General features: G+C 46.9%; 1 protein-coding gene across 2 annotated transcripts in view; it reads right to left on the bottom strand.

The window, feature by feature from the left end:
* Positions 1-459: 459 nt before the first annotated feature.
* The window catches only part of ANKRD13A (ankyrin repeat domain 13A), a 350,794-nt gene continuing 336,940 nt past the window's right edge, over positions 460-14,313 (bottom strand). For both annotated transcript variants that reach the window (XM_085636228.1, XM_085636229.1), the window contains one exon: positions 460-2,373. In XM_085636228.1, coding sequence (XP_085492354.1) covers positions 2,187-2,373 — 187 coding nt within the window. In that variant the 3' untranslated portion in view covers positions 460-2,186. The remainder of the gene's footprint in view (positions 2,374-14,313) is intronic.

The raw sequence follows: 14,313 nt of genomic DNA, 5'->3' as shown, positions 1-14,313 counted from the left end.
ATCTCAAACCTTAACTTGATGGAAACATAATGAGGGGAGTGAGACATGCCTCAGTTGGGACCTCCCTGCACTATTGCCTATATCCTCTTACTGGCCAACATAGAGAGGTAAACAAGCTGCAGTCCTCATTTTAGAGACTGGAAAAATTGAACTTTGCACTTATATTTTGTGGTACAACCTCTCCTTATACGACCCATGCAGTTAAAGTGGAATAAGTTTCACCGTGAATAAATTAACTGAGGAAGGATATTAAAGTCTTTGTGTAACAAAATATAGTAAACTCCTACAAGCAATAAATTATATTAGGGGAACGGCTCAACCTTACCAAACTAAACACGGACTGGCTTTTAGACTACATGGCAACTGATCAATATAATCTACTAAATTCACCCTAAGGGAGTTAAAACAATCTTTGACTATTAATTCATATTTTGATAGATTATTATAAGCAAAGGAAAATGCTTTTCCGTGGTTTTAATAACATTTCAAGAAAAAATTGAAGAATGTGTTTTGCTAAACATTTATCAGAAGATAATGCCAGCCATGACAACCTTATAATACCACATTTGAGAAGTGGCCAAGTAAATAAAATTGAAGAATTAACCCAAATATTCTATTTAATTTTTCAGAAGTTAAATTGGTCCTAGCTAAGAATACAGTCTCACATATCAGTACAGATTGTATTCTTTTCTGGAGCATTTAATAATGGGTGCTAACATCTTATAATGGCAGTTTCTTCTGAAAAGTAAAAGCCCTTCCTATATATCGATAGATACATACATGGAAAGAGAGACACAATTTTCTCAGACCAAGCAACCTCTCAGATACCACTCCTCACATCCAATCGCACACCAAGCAAACTTCCAGAAGATGCTTACAAGGTTCAAGGAGAAGCAGGTACAGGACGCAGCTTAATTTACATTCAGTAACATTCTAAAACCAAAATAAAAAAATAAATATTTCTATCTACTAACTTTAAGCTGCTACTAAAAAAACAGAGATTCTGCCCAACACTGGGTCCCAATATACCACGTACAACAGTTGTGAATTCATTTTCAAGAAAATAATTTTTTTTAACTACTTCACTGGCATTGTCAACAAAGGCATTTTCAGAAAAAGAACCCGCAACATTTCGCGGAAAAACATCCAACAAATATTGGTATTCTCATCATGAAACCAGTCTGCATTGTACAACCTAACTGATAGCAACTAAACATACTATGAAGTATGTCAGCACTTAAGCAAAAGAAAACATTAAGAATATGGCTCATAGATTTAAAACAATTACAAAAATCAAAAATGTGCCTTTTAATGTTCAATTTCTAACACCCAAGTTCTAAATGTGGCAAGATCTTTTAGGGAGTAACCCACATCAACCATGCTGAGTATATGGATCCCAGAGCAATCAACCACCAAAAAGGGGTAAGAACGGAGACCCTATTGATTTATTTAAGTGTTACGTCACTGTATTGGTTTTATCGTTTTGATTTCTGGATAACAAGCAGGCATTTAAATATACCAGCATGTTGTGCATGGGCATGGCACTGGAAGCTCGTGGTACACGTTTGGTAGTACTTGTTTGTTCATTTTAACCTGAGTTGTGTTTCACAATGAATAGGCATTACAAATATTCTAGTATTCTAGTAAGTAGTACATGGGCATTTCACTGGAAGGAAATGGTGCACGTTTTGGCAATAATCTTTAATTGTGCATTTAACCTGAGTTTTGTTTCCCGACTCACGCGTAGTCAGCATTATTGGGGGTGGGGTCTAGATGTATTTGTTGTTGGTTTATAATTAAGCAATTATTCTCCACAGATTCTTTTCACACAACAGGGCCCTCGCTAAGAATGTTTTGAACCTTCAAAGTATCAGCAACTTAAAAACAGACTAGATTACTTGGGTAACGTAGCTAAGGAAGTGTCCATTCAAGGAAAACACCGGTTGGACGTTATTAAAAAAATCCTGTTAAAAAAATAAACATCTAAACATATTACAGAGTCTTTGGTTGATAATCCAAGTCCTCAGAACGAAATTTCCTGAGGATAATGTACTGTAAGAAAAAACTGCTGGTTTTGAGGGAGGGCCCAACCTATAGTAGGTGAAATGTAAGACCTTTCAGTGGAATAACAGTTTATACATTCTCTGCAGTGCAACGTAGGAGAATTTTCACCCCGCGTCTTGTGTCTATTTCTCTTCTAGAGAAAGTTTTAAAATCCGTTCAAGCTCAGCCTCTTCCCTCTGCCGTTGAGACTCTTTTTCCTGCTGCTCTTTCACAGAAAGCTCCATGGCAAATTGTAACTCTGGATCGAAGCAATTAGGGCTGCTGGACTGTAGACCACGCGAGTTGGCTAATAAACTCTCCTGTAGCGTCCTGGAAAATTAAAGCAAAATGGGCCCATTTTAGATGCGTTTAAAATAACTGTAAATAGTTGTTACTCAAAAAATCCATTGTTTATGAACCCATAACACTAGTACTTAGCACAGGCCACCACAACAAATAACAGCAAGATATAAAATACGAAACAAACAGCAGCAAATGTGACAATATGCGATTCTTTCCTTCAGGGTAAAATTACTCTCCTAAAAAAGATTATCATCTTTTGAACCAAGGTGCAAAGACAGTCTGTCTTTGGAAGTTGCAGACAACTATTCGCTGCCGATTTTAGCTCTTACTTATTTTTCTAGTCAATTGACCTCTAAAATACACCTGCTTTCCATATTTTGATGTTGCTAAAGAACCATTTAAAGCAGGAACCTTTCAAGCGAAAAGGAAAACAGATAAAAATGGAAATCTAAACAGGATGATGTTGAAGATTTAGCCTCCCTTTCAGACCATATTTTGGACTGTTCCTGGTACTTGAATGTACTTCCCAAACATCCAACATGTTACATGAGACTTAGTAAAACATAGATGAAGCAGGGGAAAAATAATGATCCGCAGAGCAAAAGTGTGCTGTATGCGGAAGTGGCCCTACTTCTTACCACAGTTTTGGGCCAGCTATGCAAGACCACTACAGTTATTCGAGCTCCCACCACATTACCTATACAAAATGTACTCAATCATTTTAGAATATAAGATCCAGAACGTTACCACTACTCCAAAAATGCTGACCCAATTGATGGTATTGGATATCTTTTTAATATCAAAGCGCAAAACAACAAAATCACACGAGTCCTTCTTGACCGTATTCAACACAAAGAACAAACTACACAGGTTGAGTAAAATGCATTGTTCTTGATATAAAAAGCTGCTTGGTTCTTCAATACTATCTTGCAGAAAATCTTGGTTATAACTCCAATCATGCACAATGGAAATAACGCACCATATTCCAAAGGATCTCTCTCATAACTCTAGTCCTCCCCATGCACCCCCCATCAACAGATGCAGCTCTCTCACAGCAAATGCTTCATTAAATTTGCCCATAAATTGGGGTATTCAGTGACCCACTAAATACTATAAATAATTTCATTTGATACTAACTACCCCCTTCTGGTAGCTTGCCACTCTCCAAGTTTTCAGTAAACCATTTAATATCCTGTTCCAAAATGTATTTATTTGTAAAGCACAAAACTACCAAACAAAGTCATCATGGCATTAGGATAGGAAACAAAACAGAGGAAAACTCAGGAAAGGACTAACAGGAGAGGGAAAAGAAGTTCAACTAAAAAACCATCAGTGAGATCTGCTGCAGTTCCTGGTGAAGGCCATCCCACGTTTGGAGTCTAGGACCCCAAAATATCTGCCTCTACTACTTTTCTTCCTACAGGACAGTTGAGCGAAAGAGAGTTAGATCTGAGGGGTCTAGAAGAAGCATGCACGGTCAGTAGTTGGGACAGAATTTCTGTTCCTTCTACCGGTAGGCACAATTAATTAAACATAGGCCCCGTATAAGTGTGAGACTACATATTTTTTCATGTAAGACAATAAGTATCTTTCATTGACGTTGCCCTAATGAACAAGTTACTTGCCTTTGACAATGCTCTTTCTGGTAGATTCTCCAACAAACCACAGATTTAATGTCTTTGGAATGCCCCCCGATGAAAAACTGCATCCGCAGAATTCTCCTCGCAGGTAGGGAGCACCATACAGCACTGGAAGTGATGAAGAAGAGCCAAAAACTGCCACCCCTGAGCACGGATGCCAGTTTCTTGTCTCATTCTCCTTGTACGCCCTTAGACATGGAGTGTAGAACAAATCATCTAGGATAGTATGCAAATTCCTACCTTGGGACCTTTTTAGAAGGTAAAAGAGGAAGGTGAAGTGCAGTGAGGTGAGGTGAGGAATTTGCATGTAGAGTATACACCAGAAAGTGCAGTACTGAAAGTAAATACTTTTCTCTGCTGATTGGATACTTCTAACCGCAGATTCCTCACCTTTAAAACTGATATAATGGCAACACTTCCAAAGGGTGGAAAACATACTGCAGAAGTGACGGGTGAAGTGACCTTCCCGACAGACCTGGCTCTCAAGGCAGCAGTGCTTTGTGAACGTGTTCAGCATTGCGGCCTGGCAGATGTCTGGAACAGATACCCCCGTACACCAAAGCTGTGATAGCGGTGTTAGCCCTGCTGCAATGAGCTCAGACGCCTTCAGGAGTTTGCTTCTTGGTAGTGCAAAGTAGATTTACAGGCAGAGGACTATCCACCTTGATAGGGTCCGCTTTCACACCAAGCAAATAACTGATCATCCATACCAGGACCCTATGTCCCGGCGATCAAAAACAGATGTCTACAGCCAGTTGATCACAAACTACCAGTAGCTTGCAGCCACATTCAGAGTAGCTCACAGCCTTGAGTTCATTTTTAATCAAGCACGGCAATAAATATTCTTGCATTTTCCTTTTACAGTTAAGGAAAATCTGTGTAGCACAAGTTACTTACATTCGGTAATGATATATCTGTAAGAGACATTAGTTAGTGATAGATTCCTTACCTTAGAATTACCCTCAGGCGTCAGACTGGATCCGGAAAGATTTCATCAGCAGTACCCCTGCACGTCGGAAGGTGGCGTCGTGCGGCTCCGCGTCTGTCATAGGCGTCGTGATCGCCGGGTTGACGTCGCGGCAGATACTTAAACGGCGCACTCGGACGCTGACGTCAGTTCTATACACTACTTTCTGCGCCAGGAACGCAGAGCCATGCAAGATACTGACCACTGGTGCAATGAAACTAGGGCCCTGAAAAGGTTGACCTTAACCCTAGAAATCAGTTTGCAGAACGGGGAGGATTGGTGGGGCGGTAAAGAATCTATCACCAACTAATGTATCTTACAGATATATCATTACCGAAGGTAAGTAACTTGTGCATCTTAAAGAGACACGTTAGTGATAGATTCCTTACCTTAGAATAGATACCCCAGCAATACCAACCCCGCTGGTGGGTCTGCAAACCAAGATCACACCAGAAAGTCATGGAGAACAGAATGGCCAAAGAAGCCGTCTCTCCGGACTTGGCTGTGAAGGCAATAATGCTTAGTAAAAGTGTGTAGCGAGGCCCACATGGTTGTATGACAGATGTCTTGCAGGGGGACACCACCTCCCAATTCAGTAGTAGCTCCTGTCGCCCTGGTAGAATAGGCGCGCAAACCCACCGGAGGTTCCTTTTTAGCCAGAGAATAACAGGCTTTTATACACAAGACGACCGAGCAGGAGATAGTCCTCTTGTGTACAGCCCAGCCTTTCTTGGCACCTATGTAGCCGACAAAGCTGGTCATCCACCCGGAACTGTTGTGTGCGATTCAGGTAAAATGAAAGCGCATGTTTTGGGTCCAGACAGTGGAGCCGCTCTTCCTCTCTGGAAGGGTGCGGAGGCGGAAAGAAAATGGGCAAGGTGATAGTTTGCCTGATGTGGAAGGGAGTAACAACTTTTGGCAAGAAGGAAGGACGAGTGCGGAGCATAACCTTGTCCGGATGAACAGACAGAAAAGGAGGTTTACAGGTAAGAGCCTGGAGCTCACTCACGCACCTAGCGGAGGTGATGGCAACCAGGAAAGCAGTCTTCAAAGTTAGTAAACAAAGGTGACAGTTGTAAAGCGGCTCAAAAGGAGCACACATCAAATAAGTAAGAACCAGATTCAAGTCCCACTGTGGCATCACAAACGGAATAGGAGGGAAAAGGTGAGTAATGCCTTTGAGAAATCTACTTACGACAGGGGACTTGAAAAGAGAGGGCTGATCAGGGAGCCTGAGACAGGCCGAAATTGCAGAAAGGTAGCCCTTAATAGTGCCCAGAGCAGAGCCCTGCCGGGCCAAAGAAAGAAGGAACAAAAGGAATTCTGAAAGAGGGGCAGAAAGGAGATCCACAGCCTTTGCTGTGCACCATGCCACAAATTTGATCCACCTGTAGGCTTATACCGATTTAGTGGAGGGACGCCTGGCTGCCAGAATGATATTACAGACTTCAGAAGGCAAGTCAAATGGAATCAACTGTCACCGCTCAATTTCCACGCATGGAGGTGGAGGCTGGACAGGTTCGGGTGGAGGACCGTCCCCTGCTGCTGTGACAGAAGATCCTCCCACAGAGGCAGTTGGATCGGGGGATCCACGCTCATACTGAGTAGCTTGGGATACCAAACTCTTCGAACCCAGTCCGGGGCCACAAGAATGACTTGGGCCCGGTCGCGCCTGATCTTCCTCAGCACTCTGGGTAGAAGTGGTATAGGTGGAAAGGCATACAATAGACCGCAACTCCACTTGTGACGAAAAGCGTCGCCGAGCGAGTGCCGCCTTGAAAATTCCAACGCGCAGAATTGCTGACATTGTGCGTTCTCTTCGGTGGCGAATAGATCCAACCAAAGCTCTCTCCACTGTTGAAAGAGACCTTGCACCACCTCCGAGTGAAGACGCCATTCGTGATCCATCATGCACCTGTGGCTGAGTTTCTCCGTCCTGGCGTTCAAAGAACCACCAAGGAAATGCCTTGACGTTCCAGCCATGTCCAGAGACGCAGAGCCTCCTGACATAGGGTCCACGAGCCCACAGCGCCTTGATTGTTGCAGTACCACATGGCGGTGGTGTTGTCTGTGAACACCTGCACTAGTCTCCCCTTGACAGAGGGAAGGAATGCCTTCAGTGCAAGTAGGATCGCCTGGAGCTCCAGAAGGTTGATATGGAGCCTGGACTCCGCCAGAGACCAGAGGCATCTGATCTCCGCCTCTCCCATGTGGCCTCCCCATCCCAGGAGGAAAGCATCTGTCACCATAGTGTGCTCCGGTAGGGGAAGGGAGAGTGATCTGCCACTGATCCAATGGTGGTTCATGAGCCACCACTGCAACTGTTGTGCAGTGCCCCCGAGATCTGGACATACTCCAACAGGTCCCCTAGATGCTGAGCCCACTGGAACTTCAGGTCCCACTGCAAAGCCCGCATATGCCATCTGGCATGATTGGACAGCAGGATGCAGGAGGCCATGAGGCCCAGCAGCCTCAAGGTCATCCTGACCGAAACCCAGGACAAGGGCCGAAAGATCGGAATCATAGCCCGAATTTCCCGGACTCGCTGTTCGGGAGGATAAACCCAAAACTGCGCTGTGTCCAGAACTGCTCCGATAAAGAGGGGGTTCTGAGAGAGAATCAGGTGCGACAACGGCACGTTGATGGAGAACCCCAGCAAATGCAGGAGGTTGGCCATAGTCTGGATGTGGGACACGACGGCCTGGGGCGAGCCCGCCTTCAACAACCAGTCATCGAGATAGGGGAAAACAGAAATCCCTGATCTGCGCAGAGGAGCTGCGACCACCGCCATCACTTTTGTGAACACCCGAGGGGTGCTGGTAAGGCAGGACGGGGATATGAAAATAAGCGTCCTGCAAGTCCAACGCTACCATCCAGTCTTGCGGGTCTAGGGCAGACAAGACCTGAGCAAGTGTGAGCATCTTGAACTTCTCCTTACGGAGGAAGCGATTGACGTTCCGAAGGTCTAAGATGGGACGCAGGCCCTTGTCCTTCTTTGAAACCAAGAAGTAGGGGGAGTAACAACCACGACTGACTTCTGGCGTCAAAACGCGCTCAATGGCCAAGAGGACCGCAAATTCCTGCTGGAGAAGTGCCAAGTGATCCCCCGACATGCGGTGGTACTGAGGTGGCATGGCTGGAGGGGTAGTCTCGAAGTGGAGGGAATAGCCCCTTCGGACAATCTGTAAAACCCACCTGTCCGAAGTGATGGTGCGCCAGTGGGAGAGCTGATGGCGAATCCTGCCACCCACTCGCGTTTGGTGGGCCTGAAACACCGGACTAGGAAGGTTTGGAGGCAGTGGTGGACTGACCCGCCCGCTGGCCCTGTGACCCACCTCGGCGGGTCCCACGTCCGCAGCTGCGCTGAGACTGTTTCAGAGCTATAGGCCTGCTCAGCAACAAACGTGTTTGGGCACCACTTCCTTGGCCACAAAAGGACCGAAAAGCAGAAGCCGAAGGAGTCCTCGTGGCCCAAGGACATGGCCATAGCCTGCAAGTCCTTAAAAGGCTCCAACGCACTGTCTGCCTTGTCACCAAAAAGGCGAGTGACATCAAAAGGCATGTCCATCAGAGTATTCTGGACATCCCCAAAAAAGCCCGTTGTTCTCAGCCAGGCGTGACAGAGTAGCGCCACTGTTGTGGAAATTGCTCTGCTCAGCGAGTCGGCGGTGTCAAGGCCACAACGAATCGTGAACTTGGCTGCATCTCTCCCCTCAGCAATAGCTTGGGAGAGCATTGTCCGGGCCTCGTCCGGACACGGCGGCAGCACCTGTGCCACCGTATCCCACACAGAGTGGGAATAACGGCCCAAGAGGCATGCGGTGTTCACAGACCGCAATCCTGAACTGGCGGAAGAGAAAATCTTCTTCCCAAACGGCTCCAGTTTCTTGGATTCCCTGTCTGGAGGTGCGGAAGGGAATGCGCTCAGAGACGCAGAGGCTCTCAGGGGTAGGGTGTTGGGAGAGGAAAATGGGGTCGCCCGGGGTCGGGCGATGGCTTCGGGCCACGTTCCTATCCACAGGAGCCCCTGTGTTGGGCCTGGACCAGGTGCCCAAAAGAACGTCTGAAAGTGAGTCATTGAAGGGCAGCAGCAGCTCCGCAGAGGAAGCCGCCGGCCGAAGCAGTTCTGTCGGGAGGTTAGTCCTAACGACCACTGTAGGGAGCTCGAGGTTGGGAGCCCCAGCTGCCCTACGCAACACCACTGAATAAGTGCCACCCTCCTCCATAGCCACAGTAGAAGGAGACAGTGCGCCGGGTACTGGAGAAAAATCCAGTCCACCCGCGTCCTCCAAATCCTCTGCCCAGTCCGGGTCTAACTCGCATTGGGCTGCGAGAGGGTCTTCAGAGCCCTGCCAGTCCTCCCCCGTCCTCCGTAACCTGCTTGGCAGGCGGAAAAGAAGGCGGAAGAGGATGGAGAAAAGGGATAGAAATTCCCCATCGGCGTTGGGATTGGCGTTGGTGGAGGTCGTATGAGGTCAACCGGCGTCGGCTGTGATCCATGCATGGATCCATGGGGGCTCGCTGCGCCGAGGCAGGAGCTGTCGACCACGTCGGGGCCAGAGCCGATGACGAAGAAGGGTGAGGACCCCCAGTCGAACCCGCGGTGCCCATAGGCATGCCAGTAGGGCCCAACTGGTCAAAAGGGAGAGCCATGGCTGACATGAAGTCCTGCAGCTGGGCCAGAGTCGCAGACGGACCCGGGAAAGGCGGGTAGGCCATAGGCAACTGCGCAGGCTCCTCCGGAGCCGTGGGGTGGCACCACCCTCACCCACAGCCATGTCGCACGACAGGCTAAGGGATGGCGAAGAGCGACGTCGCTTCTTCAACTTCTTGTGCTTTGTCTTACCTAACTCCGAGTGCGAAGACTTTGTCGAACGATGATGGCGGCTCCGCAACCGGTCCCTCGACCTTCCACGGGACTGCGACCTTGAAAGGCACAGACCCGACTCCCGGGCCTCAAGCAACTTTCGGGACCGCTCCCGCAAAGTTTTGGGAGCCATGATCCGGCGTTTTGGGAGCCATGGCCCAGCATTTGTAGCACGGCGTGGGGTCATGTTCGCGCACCAGGCAGTAGAGACACTCGCGTTGTGAGAGAGTCACCGACCTCATGCGGGGACACACCTCGCAAGATTTGAAACCGGACATCCCTATAACACCAGGAGTCAAAGACTCAAATAAGACAGAGACAAAAGTCCCAAAAACTCAGTCAAAAATTGACTGGGGGTAACGCTCTCTGCGGATCTGCGGTTGCTGGCGCGGAAAAAGAAAGAACCGACATCAGCGCGCGAGGGCGGCATCTAAGTAGCTGCCACGACGTTATCCCGGCGATCATGCAGCCTATGACAGACGCGGAGCCGCACGACGCCACCATCCGATGCACAGGGGTACTGCTGACGAAAACTTTCAGGATCCAGTCTGACTCCTGGGGGTAATTCTAAGGTAAGGAATCTATCACTAACGTGTCTCATTCAGATTATTTTATTATTAAACTGCAGATAGCATAATCTGATAATTAGCAGTGCTCAACTCAGATTTATGACCCAGAGGGCACAGAGGTGAATACCTGAAGCATTGAGGTATTTCATAAGCCCTTGTCAACTGAATATTGGAGCAGGATAACAAAATGATGTTTCTGAATGCTTGAAGAAAATGAAAATGTAGAGTTAAATTAATGATTAAGTTAACTCTTCATTTTAACTTTAACCCATTTCAAAGTATCACATTTACAAATAGCAGGCATCTAGCTCCCCAAGGCCAGTAGACACAGTGTCATAATTGTAACTGAAAAAGTATTTTTTTTCAAATGGGAGAAATACGAAGTGAAGAAAAATGTTTCTGTGAAACAAGGTCTTAATGTTTTTCTCTACTTTCAACTATGCCAATTATGTCTTAAAGTTTTATCAAACATGTTTCTTCACTTTAACTTCGTCCCATTTAAACAAATGGCTGTATTTTTCTGTTATAAATATGGCACCCTGCCTAAAGGCCACTGGGAGCAAACTGCCTGCTGTTTGTAAATGTGCCCTATGAAATGGGAGAAAATTAAAATGATGAGTTTTATGGAATTCAAATTAAACAAAGTGAACTGTTCAATTTAATTTTCTCCCATTTCAAAATGTCACATTTACACAAACAAGACATTTTGCTCTCAGGGGCTGATAGCCACACTGCTATAATTATAAGTGAGAAATACAGCTACTTTTAGGTCTCGGCTGGCGTGGGCTGCGTACATGCGCAGTCTCGCTGGCGAGATTTAATGATTTAGAGGGAATTCTTTCAAGGGCTTCAAGCCCCATCCCTCTTACCCATTGGTCGGAGTCACCGTTTATGCTAAACGGTGGCCAGCCATTGGGAAAGAGCACTTTGTGACGTAGACTTTTCAATTTTTCGGCTGGCCCTCTTGGACGGGCTCGTCTGCTTTCCGGCTCAAGTAAAAGGTTTCTTATCTTTATGGAGCCATGTGTTTCAAACACATGGCCCCATAAAGACAAGCTCCGGCGCGATCCTCTTCGTTTTCGGGACGCGTTTGTTTACAGCTTTTGTGAAGTCAGGAGGTCACTTAAGAGCCCTCATAAACATATCAACACAAACCTCGTGCACTATCCCATGTTTTAATGCGTGGTAGGTGAACCTTTCTGCATGCATGCATCATACTATAATGCACTCTTAATTTGTATGAACCGCTCCCCGCTTTGCAGTCAGAAACTAGCATCTAAACATGAATGTGTGGTTTTGATAGTAATACATACATTGCATAAATATATGTATTTACAGTCACAGCGTGTATCAAGAGCAACATTTATATCGGAGCGTCTGCTGTAAATTAGGCTCAGAACCATAAAAGTGAACTGTAAGACAGGGTTGCGATGCCTTTTCATTTTACTTCACTGCACAACGTCTGTGCTAATTAGGCACTCTATTTTTTAGCACTTGTGCACAGCTTGGGGCACGCAGAGTTTTACATTTTCCAGTATGTTAAACACCATCATAAACTTTGCGAAAATAGACCTTTAAAAGTGTTTCAAGACTTGCTATCGGGTCTCAACTGCCCGAATATTTGTCTCGTGGGCAGTGGTGTCTACTACTAGCAGGCTTGCAAGGGGGCGCCTTGAGCTTCCATAAGAGCACGTGAGCCGCCTTGCCTGCCTCGGCGCGCGCTCATAGAGCCCGAGAGCACACGCCAGAGCAGTGGAAGCAGCAGCGCAATGTCCTGGATCTCTCTCTGACTGCCCGGGGCTCCGGACCGAGCGCCTTCCCTCCCGGATCCGGACTCAGCTACCTGTGCATGCCCTCGTGCAAAGTCCCCGCGCTGGAGGGCAGCACGGAGAGGAGTCTGCGAGGAAGGCGTGCCGAGGCGCACAGAAGAGGCTCTGCCTAGGTAACCCGCGCATGGGTCGCTGTTTTGCCACTCTTCAAACAACCTCTCTGGGTGTCCACTGCCTAGGGATGCTCGTTCACGCACACTGCATTTAGTTGTTGTCCCATTCTGTCCCTGCTCTATGTCTGCACCAAGGGCAGATTGGATTATTCTACACATTCCATTATCCCCGTACCTTGTATTATTCCTTTCAGCCCCTTATATATCTGCTCCAGGGGCAGCTGTGCACATCTCAATTATCCCCACACCTGTCAAAGATTAAAGGACAGTTCTACCTTCACACTCTAATGACAGCGGCCCCCTGTCCCTGGCAGCCCGTATCCTTCATCAGCAGTCAAAGCTTTGCGGATACCCTTTACTGAACGCCCTGCCTCGGCAGCAAGGGCACGCAAGGGAGCTCCAGTCAGACCGTGTGATATCTATATTTAAGGACAGTCCAGCCACCTCTTTCATTATGATGCCATTGGCGCTATTTTTAAACATGCTCCCAGTCATGTCGATGCGCTGTTCTGTCAGCCAATTAAGCCGATCTGCACTGAGAAGTATTCTGAATTATGCCCCCAGCCACGTTCTCTTTCTGTACGCGCTAAAATTCTGCAATTCCTCCATTCAGTCCCGACTTTTATCTCGGCCCTAAAGACAGTTTTGCTCAGTGGTGTTCGCTGCCTTCCATGTCGCTGCCCAGAGTCCATTTCTACAATGCGCCTCGAGGTCAGCGCCCAACCTCTGTAGTAAGGAGAGTTTAATACTCTCATGCAGCCCGTGCACACATAGTAAGGGCAGTTCTACGCTGCTCCATTCAGTTTATTTTTATTTTTAATACCTTCACTATTATGGCGTTTAGTTATTGCTTTTATCACTGCATTTGCACCCCAAGGTAGCCCATTTGGCACAGGAGCGCTCTACATTAAACCAATAGCAAACCAACTCAGCGCCAGCAAACCATTTTAATAGTGCCCGTGCTCCCAAGATGTGCCTTTAATTCTGTGCATTCCTTCCCTTCCTTTGCCTCAGCGCCAGGACACTCAGTAGCCGCGCGCTTGAGTGCCTTCATTCATTCATTCAAATGAACTTTAGCACACAGTGCTATAAGGTCCTCGCGGCTCTGCAGCTTTCCATGTTTTAAGTCCCGCCCACTCAGCAAGGATGCCATGGACCTTGGTGCATGAAAGGAAACGGGCCCCTTTATCTGCTGTCGGAGTGGTAAAACACAGCAATTATTATCGTGGTTCAGTAGGCTTTGGTCCCGGTGCCACTGTACCTGCTACACCAGTGGTAGCTACACTCCTGCAGCCCTTAAACTTCTTCTCTAATAGCAGCCTTTCAGCCAAAGCCCCGTTTGTGCATTTCGGATGTTTAGAGCATGTCAATCAGTTTTCTCGCTGCTACACGGGAGCATTATGCTTACCAATATAGATAGTAGTTCCGTATATAATAGGGCAGCTCTCTATCGTTCCATACAGTTCATTAATGCTCTGCAGTAAGGACACTTCTTCCTATGTCATTCCTTTAAGCGTCTACCAAATACTCCTACACGGGTGATAAATCCCTGTGCCGACGTGACGTGAATCCCCCCTGCTCCACCATCCACCACCGCCCACTAAGTTCTGGTCTTGTTAACTGCGCTCTTGGTGAATGTAAACCAACCAGAAATGCATTGTTGAGCTGCATAAGAAGAAGCATGGCTCGGTCTCCTCGCTCTTTCCCCCAATCAGCATCCTTGCGTGTTTATAAGTATCCTAACTCAAGGCCTGTATCCTGAAGGCCGAATGGGCAAATCGCGCCTGTGATTTTTGGACATCATTTAGGTTTATCTGTTTTTGGCGATCACGTGACTCTGATTTTATATTATTCTGAGCGTTTGCTGAAGTCATTGAATCCAGAATGTGGTGTTCCCAGAATCCACTGTTTCTGTTTTGTCCTCGCTTCTGGAGTGCAGTTCCTCAATATAGGTCTGGTGGTGTGTAGAATACAACAAGGCT

This window comes from Triturus cristatus, chromosome 11 (assembly GCF_964204655.1).
Source record: "Triturus cristatus chromosome 11, aTriCri1.1, whole genome shotgun sequence".
NCBI classification, from domain to species: domain Eukaryota; kingdom Metazoa; phylum Chordata; class Amphibia; order Caudata; family Salamandridae; genus Triturus; species Triturus cristatus.
The sequence above is the reverse complement of the archived record's forward strand: the minus strand, read 5'-3'. Positions and strand labels throughout refer to the sequence as shown.